The following is a 22,040-nucleotide window of genomic DNA, read 5'->3' on the forward strand; positions in this document are numbered from 1 at the left end:
GCTCTGGCATGAACATGCTATGTCTTTAAACTCCCATCAGATCTAAGAGAGTCTGTGTAGATTTGCTCGCCCTTCCTGCAGAGAACATTACAATGTTTATAAAATATTAAATTTGTGTAGTCTGCCTGAGTAGCAATTGTTCCAAAATAAAATCAGCAGTCTAGACGAAACATAGACACCAGAACTTATCAACAGTTGTCTGACTTACATCTTCTGATGCATCTTGAGTGGGTCATAATACCAACTTTATTTTCAGTGGTGCATAAATTAATTACACGCATTTAATAACCAAAATATCATTATATTCCCCCTTTAATATCATAAAGGCTTTACGCCAGGGAAGCACTTAATGTGCAGGGGGCCATAACAGGCTATTATCCTTGTGTAATGCTATTACAGAACCAATTATGCGCCATTATACTTGCTTTTTTTGCAGTTTATGTGATTTGATCCAATCCCGCGTCCCTGACTTGAAAATTTCATCTGGGTACTTTAAAGTCTATTTTCACCCGGGCTGAGGCAAGGGCCATCTCTCTCCGCTGAGCCTGTGTCTCGGATGCATTTTAAAAGTAATTGCAAAGGGTCCCGCCGCATATCATTTGCAGACGGGAAGCGAGCATAAATCCAGAGACCCCTCGCTGTGAACAAAATCAAACTTTGCCGCGGTACGATCGCTTGGAAAGGCAAAGCGTGTGCAGAGCGGCCCCCCAAAACCCATCCGGCGGCAATTAGCCGGGGTTTGTCACCGCCGGGGTCCGGGCGGCGGGGCAGGGCTGGCTCGGCTCGGGGCACCCCGGCCAGGGCTGGGGGAGCGGCGGGGGCCGCCGAGACCCGGAGCGCCAGCGAGCAGAAAATTATGGGATTTTGTTGCTGCTGTTCGCATTCCTGGTGTTTGCTGAGAAATGACGGGTTTTCTCTTTTCATCTCTTCCCCCCCCCTCCTCCGCCTCCGTGCTCTGCGCACCACGTGGGCCATTTGTAGGGCCCAATAGACCTATCCAAGTTACTCACTGTAGACAGCGCTGGAAATAATCAGATTAAGGCCAATTATGCGTGAGATTATAAAGGCAAGTGCTGAGAGGCAGAGCATGCTGTAGACAGATATAAAGACATCTGGCCACTTCCAGAACTCCACAGAGCCCTTCTGTCTCTGCAGCCAACAACTCACAGCGCCTTATTCCAGTGCAAAATACCCCCAAACCTTACAGGCAATTTTTACTTCTGTTCGGTTTAGGTATGGGTTGCTGTTTTTATTTGCCTTCTGGATTTTTTTTGTATGACTGCATATAAATTTGAATAGTTCTTTTTTTTTTTTTTTTCTTGCCGAGGACATTGATTTCCAACCTGAACACAGCTCCCAGAGTGCTGGATGCTTTAAAAAGAAGACAGCTTTTTGGTTTTATTGCTGTTTCATTTAGGCAGGATAACGCAGATTTTTTTTTTTTTAAATTTTTTAAAATTTTTAGCTATAAACATTTTTTCCTTCATGTAATTATTTGATCTGGAAGGGAATATCTGAGATAACCAGATAAGTAGGTAGGTAGGTAGATGGATGGATGGATAGATAGATAGATAGATAGATAGATAAGTGAATGCATAGATGGATGGATAGACAGACAGACAGACAAAGCGAACAATAGATAATCTGCTGTTGGGGGGAAGAAAAAAGAAAAAGAGAAGCAACAAAGTTTTACTGAACCTGGTTACTGTGCACCTACCATGGAGTTTTCTGCCTTTGTTTTTTCCACTTCTCCGCACAGTGTTAGATACTACTTTCTCTGCTTCCTCTGGGACGGGATCTAGGATTACCAACGAGTTTCTCTGGATGCTTTCTTCTGGTTAATCACCCCTTGTTGTTCTTTCCCCCTCTCTCTGTCTCCAGGTCGGCAGGAGGCTCCTCGGCGGTGCCCGGCCGGGCGCTGGTGCGGCTGCGGGGGTTTGGGCAGCCCCTCGGGCTGGCCCCGGCCCCGGCCCCCGCCGGGCTCGCAGCGGAGGGCAGCGGGCGCCCGCCCAGCCGCAGGGCCATGTTCTACTTCCACTGCCCCCCGCAGCTAGAGGGTGAGTGTTGTCGCACGGAGACGTGTAAGTACGAGAGATGAACTTCGAGGTGTGTGCGGGATGCGCTTCGGGATGGAGGGAGAAGCTGTAGTCTCGCTTACTGTCACGCTGACTGTCGGGGTACAGATATGTGCTGAGGGAAGATGCTGATCTACAGACAGCTAAATATAAAAGTGCATCATCTTTTTCCTTGACGAAACACAACCGTATCCCCCCCCTCCCCACACATAGTTTTCCCTTCTTGTCACAGGATGGATTGCATGATGGTTTTTTCTTTTAATTTGATTCCTGCTGGAAAGGCCTTGTTTTTACATCCCCACCCCCGTCATTTTGCCACCTGCCTCCCCTCTGTGGATAGCTATCCCGCAGTTGAGCCTCAGGCTATGAAAGAGATGCTTTTCTCCCCTCCCAGCACAGATGTTGGTGTCATGGCTGTAATCGGGACACTTTCAGGACGTGGTCACGCCTCCTCCCCCCGGCCAAAGGGACCGCATAAATCTTTAATGCTATTTTGCAAACATTCTGCGGGAGGATGGAGAAAGACGAGGCACGAGTTAAAAAAAAAAAAAAAAAAGTGGAAAACAAATATTTGAGAGGATTCTTTTTCTTTGTGTTATTGATCAGAAGCTTTTATTTATTTTGTCTGTTTCCTTTAAAAAAAAAAAAAAACAACAAAAAACCCAAGTAAAACTGGTACCCTTCGTGATTTCCTCGTGTCACCCCCGCATATGCCCAGGACCCTCTGCGGCAGCGCCCACGGTGCGGGCAGCCGTGCCCCGCATCGGCCCCGCAGCTCCAGCTCTGCGTTCCGCAAAATCCCCCTGCCCGCCCTCCCCGCCGCCCTGCCTGGGCATCACCCGGCGAGCGAGGGGCTTTCCCCGGCGGTTTCATCCTCCTCCGGGGAAGGGTCAGCCCCCGCTTTAAGCACGGCTGCCCCAGGGCCAGGCTGGAAGATAGTCTCCCCACAGCTGTCCCCCCGATCAGCTGGAGGAGTCGGGCCGGGCAGGGCAGCGGGGGTCCCTCCCCCGCCTGTGCCACGGGGCGGCTTTGTTCGTTAGCTTTTGGCAAATAGCATAGAAACGTGCTTTTGTTTGTTTGTTTGTTTGCTTGCTTGTTTGTTTCTCCGGTGGCAGTTTGGGGCTGGTGCCTGGTTTCGGTCCCCGAGGGCTGGTGAGAGCCGACCCCAGCCCTTCGCTCTCCCGGCGTGGGAAGCAGCGGGGAGGTGCCCGCTCTGCCCCGCTGAAGGGTGAAACCACCTAGCGTACAGCAGCCCACGTAAAGACAAAAAACATTTGCCCTCCCCGGCGGAAAAAAGCCCCACCCGAAAGCCTAAAAAGCGGCAACAGAAAAGCCCTTTTCGGCCAGAGTTTGAGGCACCCGGTGCCGGGGGGAAGTGACTGGGTATCACCGGGACAGTATCCTTTTATCTCTGATGAGCATCTCCCAGGGCCATCTCTGTGTGAGAAGGGGTCTGGGGTCCGTGTTTCTCTTTCAAATGATACTGCAAGTTGATCAGCCTCCTCCAGGCCCTGCGCCCCGAGGCGGGGCTGCTCCAGCCCGGGCGCTCCCCCGGGCAGGGTCCTGGACAGTCAGCAACGCCGCTGTGTGCTTGGGTACTGTGCTGGTCCGTGCTTTTTATATTGTTTTGATTTTAGTCTGGGGTTTGTTTCTTTGTTTTTTTTTTTGGTTTTTTTTTTTCCTTTTTTTTTAAACTCTGCTCTGTGAGCGATCAGAAAGGGAGGGAAGCAGCTCAACCAGGGCACCAGTGATGTGCGCTTTCGGGAGCCGCGAAGATCGGGGTCTGCCTCAGGAAGGCAGTTTGCACCCCGGCGGGCCGCCTGCCTTCTCCCAGCCTCCGACCAGGAGCAAATTCCCGATCTCCCCCTCGGGCCCCTCAAAGCCCGGTCGGGGAAGGGCAGAGGGTCCTTCCTCCAGCCCTTCTGCTGAACCGCGGCCGCTCAGCCACGAGCGCTCCGGGCGCTGCCCGAAGCTCCGCTGCCTGCTTTCCGCCTCCAGGGACGGCGGCGAGGACACGGGGCGCGACCCGGGCGATGCTCGGCAGTGCGGGTAGAAGAGCCCCCGCGGTCCCAGGGCCGCTCCCTCCAGCGGCACCCGTCAGGCAGGCCGCTCTTCTGCCAGCTGCCTTCACCGCGCCTCGGCCAAAGCCTCACCTCTCAGTCCTTTTAAAACACAAATGGCCCGAGAAAGACCCCTTCCCGGGTCGGGCCGTCCCTCACTCGGGTCCGCAGGGCTGCTCCGCTCCCCGCCTGCTCTCGAAGGGCTCCGGCCCGCCGCTGCCCGCCGCCCCGCGGCCCCTAACTTGTCTCTCCGCCCGCAGGCGCTGCCCCCTTCGGAGGCCACTCCGCCGGCGACTTCGACGACGGGTTCCTGCGGAGGAAGCAGCGCCGCAACCGCACCACCTTCACCCTGCAGCAGGTAGGAGCCCGCCCGCTCCCCTGTGCCCGGCGCCGGGCTCTGCCCGCGCTCCCACCCCGCTGCCGAGGTGCCCGCCGGGCGCCCCGGGCCCTGCCCTGCCCCTCACAGGGGTTTGCTCTCCTCCCCTCCGCCAGCTCGAGGCACTGGAAGCCGTCTTTGCTCAAACTCATTACCCCGATGTCTTCACCAGGGAAGAGCTGGCGATGAAAATCAACCTCACGGAAGCCAGAGTGCAGGTAAACATTCTGGGGAATTATTTAACTCTCGGGTATTCAAACTGGCAAACTTTTTCTTCTTCTTCTTTTTTTTTTTTTTGACATCGTGACTGCAGAGTGCACATTTGGCCAAAGAACGCAAATGAAGACGATCTGTCATTTTCATGGTGCACTTTAATAACATCAACATAATGTGGAATATTAGATTAGGTTGATTAATCGGTCATTCATAATTAACTAGTGATAATGTTCTACACTAATTTGTCCGCGTCTCCAAGGTACTAAATTACATCAATGCACATCCATTTCCTTGCTTTTGGAGGGGGTGTGTGTGGAGAAAAGAGCTGAGACGTGATTCTCCAAAGCAACTATGACCACTGTCGACCAGTGGGGTTAGCCGGCTGCAGGGAACCCAGCTGCCAGGAACAAATCTTCTGCATCTCTTCAACTTTTCTCCCTTTCGTCTTCTTTCTAAACACCTAATTTAGATAGCCAAAGAGCCTGCAGAGCAATTCCCACAACTTTAATATGATCCAATAAATACCGTTAGCCACAGTTATTCTCCTTCTGCTCCCACTCTTCATCACTCCTACCTTTCCCTCTTCCTTCTATCTCTCCACTTACCCCCCTATCTCTTTTTTTGATCCAGGTGTTTGTATCCAGGGATTTACTTTGTGCCTCTACGCGCTTTCCTAAGAACTGCAGTCCTGCAGTTGTCAGAGATGGATCCCTATAACTGCAGGCATCCACCACAGAGTTGCAACCCATTTTTTTGAACACGATTATGTATTCATTTTATTTATGGGGCTTTTCTGCACACTGTTTTTGTATTTTTTTTTTATTTAGGTGCTCAGGGTTAAGACTATGCAAAGATCTAATTGTAGGAAATATAATAGCTTGCCTTTTGTTCCCTAGGGTCATGTTAGTATCTCTTAAAACCCAGTGGCTGAAGAGAGATAATGGAATTCACCACAGTAAATTGAGGATTGTAAACAAATTATTTCTCCTATAATCAGATTATGCGATCCTGATTATTAAATCTGAACATGAATCATTGGTCACATGCGGGCAAATTAAACTGATTATTATTTGGAAATGAAAATCTCCTTTTGCCACTGCATAGTAGGTACTGGGTTAAAAAAAATAATAAAAAATGCCATTTTGGCTATTGGTGCCTAAAGACTGAACTGCAAATTGAGATAAATGGGACAATTATTGAGCATTCAGAAGTGGAAGATCATAACTTCTTCCTGAAAGGTGCAAGGGTGAGATAGGGGTGGTGACAATTAGATTGCTGAGGACTGGTGTTTAGCCTTGTTGTTGGCTATTATGCAAACAGACAATAGATGCAAGCATTTGTTTAGCCTGCTTTCATGCAGGGACATGGGGGAACACAGAGGATGTGAGATATGTTTACATTTATACCCCTTGCTCATTCAAATATGATTAATGTGCTATAAAGCAGAGTCTTAATCGAAGATGATGTTGTCAAACAATAACTAAATAGGGAAATAAACGACTTCATCATGCTCTTTCCTCAGAAGCAGGCGAACTGTCAGTGCAAAGTCATTAAAATATGATAATGAAAAATAGCTCAATTAAATGTTGTTATAGCTGTGACCTTCATTCAATTAAGACACAAGAAAGTGTCTGCATTTTGCTTTGCATTTAACTGCTCTAAATTTAGAATATAGATAAAATCATTATTCAACGTTTGCTGATACATGCAATTAAAAGGCAGCTAACTAAAATGGAGTTGTAGGAGAATAATAATAATAATAATAGCAATCTTGCCTATACTTGAAGTCATGTATTAAAATGTGGATTTTCTGATTTCAAGAGAAGCTTGGCATTTTCCACCTCAAATAAGGTGCTTTCAGAGCATCTGCTTCAAGGTAAAGGGAAAAAAAAAAGTGTATGGACTAAAAGTTGGATGTTAAAACCCAGTGCATGAGTAACAGGGGAAAAAAATAAGGTTTCAAACTGGTGTTTATTAAACTGCAGAATGATCTTCCAAAATTAGTATCTGACCACCTTTTCAGTCCTCTAAATGCAGACTGGACATCAGAGGAGTAACAAACAGCAAGTCCTCTCCAGGAAATGGCCTGGATATGGTGACCTAAGATATAACTTTTAATTTCTGACCTCACTGCTCCTAGCACTTAAAGATTTATATATGATTTATATATGATTTATATATGATTTTGTCAGAATGCTTACATATTTATTTAAGTCCATTCCTGTACAAAAGCCTTTTAGATGTGTTTAAACATAGAAATCAGTGAGAACTAAATGTGTGCATAAAGGCAAGCACATATTTAAGTGTTTTGCTGACTGGTACAGTAATATCAAACCTAATTATTTTTAATTTTTAACATGCCTTTCAAATGTCTTTAGACATTCCTGGCTTGTTTCCAGACAGAAATATTCCAGATACAAATGTAATCCTAAGGCTCAGCTTGAATAGCATTGGGAACAAAAAATAAGAGGAAGTTTTATTCCAGACTTTGAATGACTGGTTTTACTAGGGTAACAGTTTGCAGTTTCCTTGCTTTGCATTTGGCTAAACACAATATTCAGCCTGGATTACTCTCCTGGTCCAGGTGTGGTTCCAAAATCGAAGAGCTAAATGGCGGAAAACAGAGAGAGGTGCTACGGACCAAGAGGGCTCTAAGGAAACAATGGCTGAGGTGGCGCCTCCTGCGAGGAATCTAAATTCTCCTTCTCCAGCAGATCAAAGCAGGAATAAAAAAGAGGGTCTGGAGATCCAACAGAGGTAAGAGTAATACATGTTATCAGTTGCCTGTCTTTGGGGCAAACATGCATCATACATGTGTGTATACAGACAGACTTATCTGCTGCTAAGCCTTAACCTACACAGTATTACCTGCAGGTACAGCCCAAACTATTAGAAGATGGGCTGTTGCTCATGTGTGGAGATGCTGAGAAGCTGGTGACTGTTAATTATATCCAGGCATGGTCCTGCTTAGTTGGACAGTAGGACACCAAAGTGTTTGTGTATGTGCACAAATGCTGTCTTTGGAATCAGCTAGTTCTGGTTGTGTCAAAAAGTTGTTTTCTCTTCTCCATCAGCCTGAGTCGAGCAGTGGGTCCGACAGGACCTTTCTTTCCTTCCTGCCTGCCGGGAACTCTTCTCAACACAGCCACCTACGCACAAGCTTTATCCCATGTAGCCTCTCTAAAAGGTAAGTGACTTTGGTTAACTTCAGGTTTAAGCTCAAAGGGCAGCTCTTTGAGCTAAGCAGCCCACTTGAGGCAGTGGAGAAGCCTTTGTGAAATGATGGCTCCTCCTTTTTGTTAAGCTTGGCAGCAAATGCTCTGACCAGTGCTGCAGATACATGTGTGAGTCTCCTGTTGTAAACGGTAGCATGGTTTGTGGTGAAGCTCCTTCATTTTAATCAGACAGTTTTAGTGATGTCAGGGTTTGCCTCAAGGAGCAAGACATGTAGGGTTTGCTCCTTTAGAGTTTTCTTTGCATATACGTTTTTTAAAAAAATCAAATTTATACTAATAAATTACTTATACACATCCTTTTGCATTATGTATTACCTGGCACCGTTACTGATGCCTCATCTGCTCTTTGCATGCGGTTTCCTTTGCAGTGCATCTCTGCACAATGCCAGCCCTTTCTCTCTCCTTTGAGAACTTGAATAAACTATGTATATGAGGACAGGGGAGAATACAAAGTAATTCCTCATTACTTGGGACCCAGGCTTCAGGAAGGGTACATCCAGTGTCCATATCTTTTCCGTTCCCAAAAAGTAGCAGTATGCATCTTTTAAAAATAAATCACTGGCTGATCCATTAGCTGTACCTAGTCTAACAATTTGTAAGACTAAGGGCGTAAGCAGGATGGATTCAATTTATAGATTTATAGGATGAAAAGCCTCATAGCACTGCCAAGCACAAAGTGGTGCATACGTTTACTCTGTGCCTTAATGTGGCACAGTTGTTTGTGAGGAAAGTTTCGTAGTTTAAGACTCTTGGCTAAAATGCGAATGTCCTCTAATACCTCTCACTATGTTTTCTGGTGTACCTCATGCTCTTCATTAGTATTTCCAGTTAAATCAGCATTGCCAGTGTATATTCCTGAAAAAAATGCTTGGAACTCTACGAAGTTGTGCTGCCAGTGTCCTGCCTCCTGTTCTCCCTTCCCTTCTGTCCTTCCAAAAAAGCTGAAGCTACACACACCATACAGCTAGTACCACTTTGATAAATGTGGGACCTGTGATTTTTAATCAAGAAAAGCCACACAGATGTGACCGGAACCCTAAAACTTAAAGTATAACTGTCAGCCTAAACCCTGCAAGAGAGCAGTAGCTTTTGGACTGCCCGAATCCTCTTCATCTCTGCCCTCTGACTGCGAGGTCTCAGGGCGGAGACTTTTGGCTTCTTCCATGGGGCAGGAACAGCCTCTCTGGAGTAGATGTGAGTGAAATTCTTCAGGCAAAAAGTTTGTTCATTGATAAATGTAGGCCTGGGCAGGTTGAAAATTCTGGAAATGGGGTTGTGTTTGGTGAGTAATTTCAGATGGAAGTAAGGGACTTCTTTTACTTAAAATTTACATTTAAGCATGTTCAAAATTGAATGCATCAATATGTTGTTCACACTTGTTTCATATTTAAATATAGCTAGCTAAATTTTAAGAAAAATAACCCAAATAAACAAAAGCCAAGCAAAGTGGAACAAAAAAAATGAATGAAAAATAAAATTTACCATGACTTTTTTTTTAGTTTTATTTATCTGGAAGACTTCCAGATATTCTTTCCTATTATTCTACAGTTCAGCCACTAAATTGAGAAATCCGTGATCTGTTTTTTTTTTGCTTGATAGCAGTTTTACAACCTCGGGGCAGGAAAAATCCTATCCCTGAATCTCTTGCCGAGATACTTATTAGACAGTCGGTTGCCCAGGCTCAGATGCAGCATCCCTGAAAAATTAGACCCAAATGTAAATATAGATTTTTAAAAATAATTTGTATAGGGTTGATCAGTTATCAGATGCATGCATGTTCTCTTGATGAACATTGTCAGCTACACATGCAATTCATTGCTGAAATGCTCAGTTTGTATTTACTGCCTAGCACTAGAAATCTCCAGTTACACGCATGGGAACTGGAACAATGTTGTATATTTTGATTTTAAGAAATCCATTTACAGATTTGTGTATCTGCCTACTAGGAGCTTTTTGGAGCTGCCTATGGCTATCAGCAGATTGTTATACTTGGAAGGAACAGGTAGACTCAGCTGCTGCTTTGAGGGGAGATCTTTTTCTTCTGCAGCTTGGTTTCAGTAATGTCAAATTTTGTCTTTGAAGATAAAGGAGAAGATTTTGTTGCTTTATTAAGGTGGCAAATTTGATATATACAAACAAAGAATAATTGTAGCACCTTTCTTGAGGTATTTATATATGGAATATTCTTTCCTTGGGTCACCTCTGCAAGTCTGTCTTTCCCTGTTTCTCTTGGAGCAATCCACCACAGCTAGAGTAGGGGCTGTGCATGGCAGACATTGAGTTTCAGTCTTGTTAATTGCCAGTGATGAACAGGATGTTTTCTAAAGGTTCTGAGTGGATCAAAGATGTCACAGGCCTGATTTGCATTCTGTGTTTCTTTGGTATTGAAACACCAGGTGAATAGTGGTTCATCTAAACCAACATGTTTGAGAGCACAGCCAAGCTCACATGTCAGCCTGGAGGAAGTCAATGATTGTGAGAAGGAAGGAAAGGACAGGGGGAGATACAGTGTTCACAAAAACTTTATGTGACCTTCTTCGTCTTGATCCGTTCAGTTTGTTTGTCCCTTCTCATTTAACCCTTGGAGCTAGGAGCTGATTTGTACACTTCAGGCCTGTCAAAGGACAACTAACCCTACATTTAAGTGGGCATTGGTCTGTGTCCTTATGTATCTTACTGAAGTGACCTAAGTATCTCTCTGGAGAATCTAGTCACATTTTGTAGCAGAAACGCTAAGAGGGCTCTGCCACAGTGATTCTGAGGGCATAGGACTTTATGCCATGTGAAGTTCCATCAAACTTAGCCAGGGCATAAGACTCTGAGCTGTTTCGGTTTTGGGTTGCTTGGGTTAGGAGAAATTCAGCAAGTAGTAAGTTTTTTCAAGATTTTGCAAGTTCTGCTGAAGAGTGAAGAGAGCTCCTTCAGGTATCCCTCTTGTGCTGACCATGCTTTGCAAATACCAGGAATTCTTTGCCTTTTTGAAAACAAAATAATTGCTTCAGAATCAAAGCACCATTTCACTGCCAATGGATGCATAACACTATTTTGTTCTGTACAAAATGTCAAATTAAATGCAGCTCCTCTGTATGTATCCCATAAACAGATTTGTATTCCCACCATTGGGAGAACAATTCTGGCGAGTAGAGGGAATTGTATTCTTCAGTAAGACCGTAAGAAAAATGGGCAGTGTTAGCACGTCAGATACTACTGGGACATCTAGGCTGTTTTATTCTTCCAAGAAGACAAGATGTGCTTTATTGAGCCTGCAAGCCAACACTTCATTGGTGTCAGTGAGTAATATTTGACTGATGCTTTAGGAGACAAAATCAATACAGTAAATAACAAGTGATGATTGTGATGGTAACTAATTAATAATTGTTTTATGCTCTCAAAGACCATTTCGATTCTGCCACCTGAGAGTTCTCTGTCTTCTGTGAAGAAAATAATACCTCTCTTTCTCCTTCTCTGTCTTTGATTGCTTCGCTTCAGACCTAGATTTCCAAGATCACATGAGGTATCTAGGGCACATGGTTTCATTTGTACTATGAGGTTATAATAATTGATGATGAAGTTGCTCTAGTAGAGACAAATCTCAGGACAGCCTAGCATGGGGCAGGGACTGAGCCTGCAGCTTTGTTTTTGGAAACACTGTGCAGTGCACTGTACACTTGCCTCATCCTTTCCTGGCTCTGCAACTCTTGAACAGGCAGCACGCATCTGAACGCCACATGGGCCCCTTCTGGGTATGGATATTGCTGGAGCATGGGACTAAATCTTCTCTGGTGAATGAGAAGAGGACTATTCTCCCTAAGCTATGGAGAATGAAACCCCATGAAACCTGCTATCTCTGAAACAGATGGGATTTTTCCTCAAAGGGATGGTATTACTACTGCAGGATGTGCAGTGAAGAAAGCAGACCGCCTATACAAAAGCAATCAGAAGTGTAATTCAGAGTGTAGACCATTCCAGAGAAGAGTGTTTTACCACTGGACAGTTTTTCTTGGTTTCTTTCCAGTATTCTCTATTCAGAGGCCTTTTCCTTTGGCGAGTTCTCTCCCTTTCTGAAGTTTAGCACATCAGAGGTTGTACTTAGTAGGAAGCATCTGTTAACTACCATATTACCTCAATACATACTATTCTTTCAGGAAATGTGATTTCTTGTCTGAAAAATTAACTACTTCAGGGTTTTAAGTTCTTCTCCACTGTTCATAATTGGGAAGAAGACTGGCTCACAGGCATGAAATTTCTTGTGTTCATTACTTCTTGAAATTGTTCTAATTTGACAACTATGCTACTTCATTGTGGTGACTTCGACATTTCCATGATCTTCCAAGATTAATCTCTTACTGTAAACCGTGCATCTCCAGTCCATTTAGATTTAATTGCAGACCTCAAATATGAAGGGAAAATACTTGTTTTATTTATGGGCTGTGTAACAATAGAGTAATCAGGAGAAGCTTATGTTCTGTGCAGAGAGAGACCTCAAAGTACCTTCTTAATGGATGACAGCATGAATGCAATTCATTAATGTAGAAGATGTTATTAATGGGTGTAAACAAGAATCTCTGTTTTTTAGCGGAAGTGTTGAACTATTCTGGTGACTGAGGCCAAGAGTGTGTCTGTTACATTCCACTGAAATTTCCCCAGACCCCATGATGAGTGCAGCATATGAGGAGAGAAATAATTACACTTGCCAGGGAATTACTTTCATAATTCACCCACAACTCTGCTCTCTGCATGTTATAGCTCACTTAGTTTTCATGGCATCTCCACACCAGTCATAGAAGAGCAGGATTGCATTATGCACATCAAAGTGGGTATTCCAAGGCACCATTGATTATGCTTTTTTATGGTTTGTTGCTGCTGTGGTTGCTGTTGTTCATATTAGGGAGGCTTAATTGCAGTACCAAGGAAAAAAAACCCACAACTAGGACTGCCCATCCATTAGACTTCAATTTCTATTACAGCAAGTTGAAGAGAATTTGCCCGATTCCATTGGTCAGTTCCCATTGCCAAGGCTGAGAAAGAAGCGTTCAAGGACCTAACTTACCCTTAAACTAGTATTTGCCAAACTGAAGCATCACTGCTTACCATAAACTTGGGGTCCTTTCTTTCTCTGTTGTTCTTGATTATGGACTTACTGACTTTTCTCATCTAATGCAATAAATATATTGAGTGAGTTCTGTTTGGCATTTTCCCTGTTTAACATGCCATTGTAACCTTAGAGAATTTTCAACATTTCTTTAGTTTGTTGTAGATTTACAGACCTTGAGCAAATTACTTTGATTCCTATCCCACAGGTCCCTTATTCTCTCACTGCTCTACCTCAGAGATAGATTCTTTTGGTCTTTACCACAAATATTAGGAAATATGCAGATACTAGGAGCTTTAAGAGCCCTGAGAAGGAAATGGGTATTGGCTCATTCCTCTGGGACAAATCTTGATTTAGTGTACCTTAGGTGGACCTGTTGACCCCTCTTGGAGTGACACATTTCAGCAAGATTAATGGTCAGATCATGTTTTTGGTGTGGAGGGGAAGACTGGTGAATGGTTGCTGAGCTGACAGTATTTAAAAGACTGGTTCTGTTCTCCCAGCTGTTCTGGGCTTTGCTGCCATCTTTCCTGTCCAAACAGGCAAGGTTCTGGCTTCCGAACTATTTTTTTGGAACAGTACTAACGGCACAAATAAAAGAGAATGAAATCCTGTAGTCCCAGTGTCATATTGTTTACACAAAAAGGCTCCTGCTAAAGCAACTGAACCAGATCATCAGCTCTTTGTTGTTTGCATAGGGCATATAGGGCTTGCAAGACAAGGAGATGTGAAATTATAACATTTGTGCTGTGCTGTCAGCTCTGAAGTGCTCTTCCAGCCTCTGGGCAGCAAAAGGTGCCTTCCACACTTAACCAGCTTTGGTCATTCAAAGGAGGAACTGTCAAGCACAACTTCAGAAGCTTTGAGGCTACCTCAGATTATATTAGGAGCATCTGGTGCCTCTCTGTTTCAGCCTTTAGGTTCATGCCTTTCATGGTCTTCTGAAGCTCCTGATTCAGAGCTCAAGAAGGTTTGGATAAAGCCACTTTTGTTATTCCTGATTGTGCCTCAGGCTTAATAGACAGTGTTGTCATCATGTATGAAAGAGGGACCTTCCTTTGAATCAGCTCTCACTGCTAAACAACACTATGAACTCGAGGTTATTGTTGACCTTCCAGCCCTTGCAAAAGTGATTTTAGAGTGTATGAGGATTTAGAGCTCAAGCAAATCAACGTGACTCCTATCAGAAGACAACAATACTTAAATCTAGCATAATATTTTCTCTGAAAGCTAAATAGCATGCATTGACGAGTGAGGATTTTAAATGGGAATTTTTCCTCCATTCCCTCCCTGTCAGGATGCTTTTCAGCTGTCCGCATCAAATGCTGATATGCACAAATACTGAAAGTTGAAAGCAAATGGGGTTTTGCCTTTTGGAAGGCTATCTATGAATGTCTTCAAAGTGTTGGGTTGAAATACAAAATGTATATTTTAAATACTTATTTATCAATATGGGTCTTGCTCTTACCGCACTCTTCTCAGCTGAAACTGAATCTTGGAACAGCACGAAAGGGTCCACAACTAAAATTGTAGATCAAATATCATTACAATTGAAATGTGATGTTGGCAAAGACAAGACAGAACTAATTTAATTTTTCCTGTCAGTCTCTGTAGTAGATCAATTAAACTGCCAAGTGGATCAAATATTTCAGACTGTATTTATTACATTAAGTATTTATGTTCAGGCTGAGCATTTAAAGTATGATCTCATATAGGAATACAGGGAGGCTGAGATCAATTCAGCAGAATTTGCTCTAAGTTAATGGAAATCTAATTGTGTATTTTAATTTTGTGTACAGGAGGCAGTAAGTTCCTGAAAGAAAGAAAACAGTACCCTGTCCGTATTGCAGCAACTTGATCCAAACCCCATTAAAGTAATATTAGACTGTCATAGATGTTAGTGGAAGGTGGATCAGATTCTAGAGCTAACGGCTTAACCTTCACTGATTTTGATGGGAGCTAGGTGCCTAAGCTCCTCTGAGGATCTCGAACAAGGAGGAGCAATTCCTCCTTTCCTCATTGTGGACTTAGGGTTACTGCAATAAGATGCAAAGAAACACATTAATATCTGTTATATGGGGATGCCTCTTTGTTGGAGAAAGTCCCATTCCTGTCCACTATCGGCTGACTGACAAGTAGGTGGAGACCTGAGGCTCTAGAGTCTCCTGTCGTTTGTCTTGCCTTTTGTGTCAGCGAAGTCTAATAGATTTCACTAGACTTATTACCTACAGACACAGGCAATTGTAAGGTAGCTTAAAAAGAAAGAGGGCTAAGTCATACTCTCCTGTATTCTAACTGGACCGTGGAGCAAATTGCACTTGTTCCTTTACGTATTTTTTTGGGTGTGATCTGTTGTTTGCAAGTGTTTTAACCTCATTGAAAACAAAAAGAATGGTTTATGGATGAATTATTGCTAGAGATAGCCTAGTTTCCGCCATAGGTAGCTACACCCTTAGGTTGCAGAGTCGCTAGGTAATATCAGGTGTAATTATTAAGCAAAGAGCTTAAATTGGTACTGAAGACTGATAAATATTTTATCTCTCTCTAACAATGGAATGAAAATTATTCTTAGGAGGTGGAGCTGATTCCTTCTTTTTCGAAAAGAAGATTCTTTTGCACTTCTCTCCACCTCCCCACCAACTAGACAACGTCTGTGCTTGGTCGTGCGTTAAGTATCACAAATGGGCCAGCCCTACCCTCAGCCTGGGAGATGGAGAGTCACATTCAAAAGTCTCATTCAGTTTGTGTTAGAAAACAGCAGTACAAAGCCAGGAGATGCTTCTCCATTTCAGAACTGAACCTTAAGATAGTGAGACTTAACAGTAGTGAAAACATGGACTTGTGTGTGGCTTCTGCAGCTGAAGACCTGCTGCAAACTGCAGTGACTCTGAAGTGCCAATCTTTCTCTCCTCCTTCGTGTTAAACAATGGCTGACAGGCACCCCTGGAGTGGTTGCAATTAAACAGAGCAAAAAGTGACTTCATGGAGCATGGTTGGTGGTGACAAAAACTTTAAGTTGAGTCACTGAGTGGATTTTTATATAAAACTCCCCTTCTGACCTGCTCAAAGCAACCACAGAATTCAAGATTGAGCTTCATAATGTGAAAAGCAAAAGAAATCAATAATTTTAGTCAAGTGCTGAAACTTTCTTGAGTGGTTCATTCAAATGCATGGACACTGGAAATGTTGGCCTGCTGATCATATACTCTATCAGAGAAGTATTAAAAGAGAAGACTTTCCAATTATATTAATAGCTTGTCTTTTGTAGAGTCTCTTTTGTGAAATGCAAGAGGTATTTTTTCCTGAACATTACCTGCAAGCTGCTGTTCTCTGACAATTGCTGTGGAGAAGTCTTGCCAACATCCTAAAAACAAACAACTGTCTGCCTTCATCCCTTGCAGATGAGTGCTGACCTGTTGCTATCGAGAGCAGAAGTGTAAAAGAAAGACTACCTGCTCCCTGAAGGTTATTAGTTCCAACACTTAGTCATGAGCCATTTAACTCAAATATTAACTGCAGAAATTAAAGCAAGTTCTTGCCACGGAAAGATCAGAGGAAGACATTTCACTGTGTCAGGATGCACGTGACCAAGCTGTTTCTTATTGGGAGGTAGTGTATCAGCAAAAGATAGGCTTTTGCCAGGGGCGTAAAAGAGGATGTGGGGTTTGTGTGTCAAAAATGGTGTCACCCAATGCTTCTCACCAGAGAGAAAATTAAAGCAATGGCTCAGCCACCCTTCCCTGACTCCCCTCCCTACTCCTCTGATACATTCTCCTTCATTCAGTATATGCATCTAAGCTAGGTATCAGTGCGGCTTTTTGGATGGACCACATGTCCTGTGTAGTGCTCAGCCTAGAGTTCCAGGTGTGCTTTTTGGGAACTGGCCAAAGTCCCAACTTTATGTAAGATGAGTCAGGAAGGCGGCTGGTGGAGGAGGACTGCCTCTGGCCATGGGGTGCAGGAGAGCCTTTTGGCCTCAAGGGAGAGTAGCACCTATCTCACCCTCTCTCCAGTGCATTATTGCTTGCTTGGGACAGCTCGTGTGTCTCAAATGCCAGAGCAATGAAGGTCTGGCCCGTCTCTTAAGCCATGCCATCTTACAGTAAGATAGGAGGTCATTAGTTCCTGCATAGTAACCAGGATATTTTCACCTTTCTTCTCTGCTCTGATCTTCCAGGTGTAGACAAGTGATAGCACCACCACATTCACCCAACAAATGCGTCTGCCCGAATTGATCAGGCTTCACTGTGAAGGTGGAGGGTAGAGGACACATTTAGCTTGTGGCTGATGGTAGCCACAGAGCCGCAGAGTGGGATAAGAGCTGGGGATAAGCACAGCCTTGCTTGTGGGGGAGTTTCACGTGTGATCTAAACTTCACTGCTTGCTTCTGATTCTGCTTGTCCTCAGTTGTGCTATTTGTCACCCTGGATGACTCACAGAGTAAGATCCTTCACAGTGGGCCACAGCAGGATAGGATCTGGCTCTTCTAGCCCTGATCCAGAGAACATCTATGTACCTACTAAAGGTCAATAAGAGAGGAGATTGTTGCCAGTTGAGACCCTAACCCCATCTCTGCCCTCTCCAGATTGACTGCGGAGGAAACAATCTGACTTTCCCAATCAGTGATGGTGCCTTGTCTTCTTCCTCCGCAGGGAGCCCGCTGTGCTCATGCTGCGTTCCAGACCCCATGGGCCTCTCCTTCCTGCCCACCTACGGCTGCCAAAGTAACCGCACCGCCAGCGTGGCCGCTCTGCGCATGAAGGCTCGGGAGCACTCGGAGGCTGTGCTCCAATCTGCCAACCTCCTGCCCAGTGCCAGCAGCAGCCCCACTCCTCCCACTAAGCCTGGCCTCGAGGGCAGCCAGGACAAGCAGCCCTCTCCAGCCAAGGAGCACATCGAAGGAGAGAAGAGCGTATGAGGCCGGACTGGCACCGGTCCCTCAGCCACTGGGGCTCTGCTGCAGGGTGGACTGCGGTGTGGCCATGTCTTGGCAGGACATCACAGTCATGGAGCCACCAAGGACCTGGCAATTCTGAGTGGCCTCTTCGACTGCCTTTCTCGCACCCTTGCTTTCCTTGCGCTGCTGTAGGTTCATTCCTCTGATTTATTGGCACTATCTGTGTTTGAAAATGTTCATGAAACTTTTTTTGGTCCCCTTCCACATCCCAGGGACACTGAAATGCCCAAGATCCTGATTTGCTCCTGCACACCTCAGCTTCCCATCCTGTGTTAGATGGAGGGCTGGCAGCAGGGCAGTGCTTCCAGACATGAAGTCCGGGGCAGGAGGCACATCCAGTCATCATTTACTCCACTGTGCACAGCAGAAGTGAAGGAATACACAGGTATAAACCAGCTTGGCCTGCTTTTTACCGATGGCATTTGACATCAAACAAATCTATCCCAGGCAAGCCAGGTGTAAGAGAAACAGAAAACAGAATGAAACTAGATTGTTTTCCTTCTCCCTTCTTTTCTCTGAAACTTCCCATGTAGTAGAGCATTGGGAAATTGCTGAAATCAGTTTACCTGTGAATAAAATCCTAACACTAGTCTCTATGTGAACATTAGTCTGTTACCCTTGCCATTCTCTGGGTTAGACATAAAAGACACATGACTCCAGAGCAGCATTCACAGCTTCGAACAGTAATGCTGGTATGTCATGGAGAGTGAAATTAGGTCTAGATCTGCACAAAGCTGGAGGTATTTTAGCATCATTCTCTTGGAAAGAAAGACTGGAAAACAAAATACTCCTGCATTGCAACACCGCAAATGTGTCCTTGCTTGTTGTGTCTTCAATAAAAAGGAGATAAAGCTTGGAAGGATGTTCTTTATGCCATCGAAAATTAGACTGTTTCATTCACTGAAAGCTTGTAATTAATCTAGATAGGACAATGTCTTAATAATTACTGAGTGGGTGCAGTGCAAAGGAGAAATTGATGCCTCAGGAAATATTGTCTTATCTCTGACCTAGAACTCCCCAAAGCAAATCAGATTAAGATATGATGTCATAGAGCAGGCATTTTAATCTGGGTTGCCCCACGGGAAATGCAGATTCAGATTTAAACTTAGTGTCACAGACATGCTTTTCTCAGATGCCTTTTACAGGCTCCTTAGGCTTGTCCACGAGACATACCTAGAGAACAGGTTGAAACCATTGCTCTGAAACTTGAACAAGTAACGTGGAGGCAAATGGAAGGATTCTTGTCAGCTCTGAAGGTCTTCAGAGCAGATCCTTTACGAGAACGTTGCTAAGGTCTGTCTTAGTCCCAACAAGATGCTCTTCATTACAGCCCTAAAAGTGGTTCTCTTTAACTCTCAGGCTGATTTTGGCACAGGATATTGGCTAGCAGAGCCTGCAGGTTTTCATTTACGAGCCCAGCCTTTTCTGCCACTGCTCATTCAAGACTGATCCTTGCATGTTGTGCTGGGGACCTCCTGCAATGCCTACTGAGCATATGCTTTTACAGTGGGTTGTGTTCAGCTGCTCACAGGATCACATACGAAGACGTGCTTGGACAGGCAATCCCAAATAAGACTGGCAACGAAATTTCTTCCTCCATCTATCTCAGTCCATGAATTTCATAGAACCTGGGACTTCTCTGGGGCTTGCAGGACCCTCTTACACCCCCAGAGACACACCTTCCTTTCTCTCTCTTGGCGTCAGCACCCATTCAAAGGGTGAAAGCAGCATTAAGCACCTTCATTGCTTCAGGAAGGAAGGCTGCTGGGCATTCTCCAAAGTGTCTTCTGGACACATGCTGCTGTGTAGGGTACTACTGGGTCTGTATTTGGATCCAAGTACAAAGTAAAGTCAGACTGGCCCCACATTCATCAAATCGTGTAATTTTGCTTTACTTTTGACACTGCACGTGTTTCTTTTGGAAGTCCTGGGCTCTGCATCAGTCTGTGGGGGGGGGATGTGCATCAGTCTGCGATCTACCTTTTGTGTTTCAGCCTCAGGAGCTGCTCTGTTGAAGCAGAGGTGGCTTCCCTGGCTGCAAATTATGGCTTAGTTTAAACAGCAGCAACAACCTTTGTTTTCCACCAAACTAAAATAGATTACCATGTGCTTTGTTGTGGGAAGTGGTTGAAGAAGAGGGAATCACTGTTTTCCTAGTGATCTTCCCAGTCATATTTTTTTGTGGCCTCTCGCAAGAAAAAGAATAAAAAAAATTTCCACTGCAAAGAGGCAGGCCCAACTTCATTTCAACATAATTACCTTGCATTCAGTTGAACTTCAGCCCTTCTGTACACTAACTCTTCAATCTAATTGTTTGATTAAACTCGTATTTCCTCCAGAAAGGTACATAAATAAGTGAATTGTTGAGCAAATTAAGAATACTTAACAGCATTGCATCTGAAAAGTAGTTACGCTGATTAAATTTTCTGTCCTTGAGGATTTTCAGGAAATTACTTTTGATCGTCAATAACACAATTAAGTAAACTACACGCACATTAGCATGAATAATTGATAAGAAATTATGTATTACCACGAAGCACTGATTTAATAATTCATGATGCGACACTCTAGTGACTGTGCAAAACTGGATAACATCGACAAGTCTGCCTGATGTTGCTGGAAATGCTGCAATTACAAACAAGTCCATAGTTTTGTTGTACAATAAAGAAAAGTATCTGATGCATGCCGTAGTTTCTGTTTGTTTAATAATGAAATAAATTTAGAAGGAAGACCCTGAAAAGTTTCTGTACTGTTTTTATTCAGACCAGTTTCTCTGTCCAAGCATCTGCTCTCACATTGATCACTGTCCAGTCATCTTTAGACCCTCAGGATGCTGCAGAGTGAGCGGAGGCTCTCAGATTCGCAGCTGGAACCTGCTGGATGTCTCACAACTTGCAAAATTATGGGTCTCAATATTTTGCAGTCTCTTGTTAGGAGCAAATTGACATAAGCCCCCCTCAAGCCTGAGCCCAAAATGCACTGGACTTTTCAGTGTCTGAAATTGTAATTATTCAGAATGATTTTGTGGGTGTTTGTTCTAATTCAGCCATAAATGAAGCTTTCAGTTTTGCATGTTTCGAGTTTGCCCAAAGCCATGTTAAACCCTAGGTCAATTCACCAATAATTCTTGCGACTTCCCTAGGGAAGGCGGATGTATATTTGCATTCTTGTTGTACATTGGTGAAACCAAGGCACAGTGAGTCACATTTTCCTCTCCAGTTTTGGTCCGAAACCTGTCTGCTCAGGGCAGCGCAGCCCAAGCGAACTTACTTGAGGTCACTAAGAAGCAGCACAAGGGCAAGAGCAAAACTCAAGAGATCTGTGTCTCAGCTGTGCCCTGTTCTATCCACCAGACCCTGCTCCCTTCCAGACTGACGGCCCACTGCAGATAAACCACCTACCTTCTTTCTGTGCTGTCATATATCAGGCCTTTGCCACTTAAACCACTCCTGTAATGGCCATGTCAGTAGGTCTGATTATGTCTGGCATGTAAAAGTTTATAACTCGGCTATAAAAAGTCACTCAGGCTGAACCCCAGCAGGAGAGGCCCAAGCCCAAGGGGATGATTTACATGCAAGCTATTCTGAAATCAGCCTACGTGATATTTTTCCAGTTCTGTGAAGGAAATATGGAAGCCCAAGGTTTGAGGAATGGATGTAAGACAAAGATATTTTGTTTAACAGTGTACTGCATTCTCACTAGATTCCATGCAGTAATTCTCTGTCCATTTCTGTACTAATATGAGCCAGGTGTAGCCTCTGTGCAAAAGTCATTTGCATGATTTTGGCAAAGTATCTCAAGTCCTGGGCTCTTTTCTCAAGAAATCATGGACAGCCACAGATTTCCCTTCATCCCCCACCTTCCCTGCACAAGCCATCTCTCAACATCCTCACTTAGCACTCTGTGGAAAGCATGCAGTCGTGCCTCCAGCCCCGGTGCTTGCTCCCTGCTTGTGCTGTCCCCCTGTCGCAGTGTCCCCCCACCCTGTGCAGAGCCCTGCGGCAGCGCTGAGCCCAGCACTGAGGAGG

General features: G+C 44.4%; 1 protein-coding gene across 1 annotated transcript; it reads left to right on the top strand.

Annotated features, from left to right (window-relative positions):
• Positions 1–1,112: 1,112 nt before the first annotated feature.
• On the top strand, positions 1,113–20,836 carry DRGX (dorsal root ganglia homeobox). The gene is made up of 7 exons (XM_054071737.1): positions 1,113–1,233; positions 1,882–2,057; positions 4,396–4,493; positions 4,628–4,729; positions 7,312–7,484; positions 7,802–7,914; positions 17,708–20,836. Exons 2-7 carry the CDS (start codon positions 2,024–2,026, stop codon positions 17,971–17,973), a joined length of 786 nt encoding a protein of 261 aa, XP_053927712.1. The 5' UTR covers positions 1,113–1,233; positions 1,882–2,023; the 3' UTR covers positions 17,974–20,836.
• Positions 20,837–22,040: the final 1,204 nt, after the last annotated feature.

Source organism: Cuculus canorus, chromosome 7 (assembly GCF_017976375.1).
Source record: "Cuculus canorus isolate bCucCan1 chromosome 7, bCucCan1.pri, whole genome shotgun sequence".
In the NCBI taxonomy this organism is placed as follows: domain Eukaryota; kingdom Metazoa; phylum Chordata; class Aves; order Cuculiformes; family Cuculidae; genus Cuculus; species Cuculus canorus.

Bases quoted from the DNA above. Each gene is read 5' to 3' on its own strand.
- DRGX (XM_054071737.1), top strand. From the start codon at position 2,024: ATGTTCTACTTCCACTGCCCCCCGCAGCTAGAGG. The intron at 2,058-4,395 runs GTGAGTGTTGTC...CTCCGCCCGCAG, and splicing joins CTGCCCCCCGCAGCTAGAGG to GCGCTGCCCCCTTCGGAGGC. The intron at 4,494-4,627 runs GTAGGAGCCCGC...CCCCTCCGCCAG, and splicing joins CCACCTTCACCCTGCAGCAG to CTCGAGGCACTGGAAGCCGT.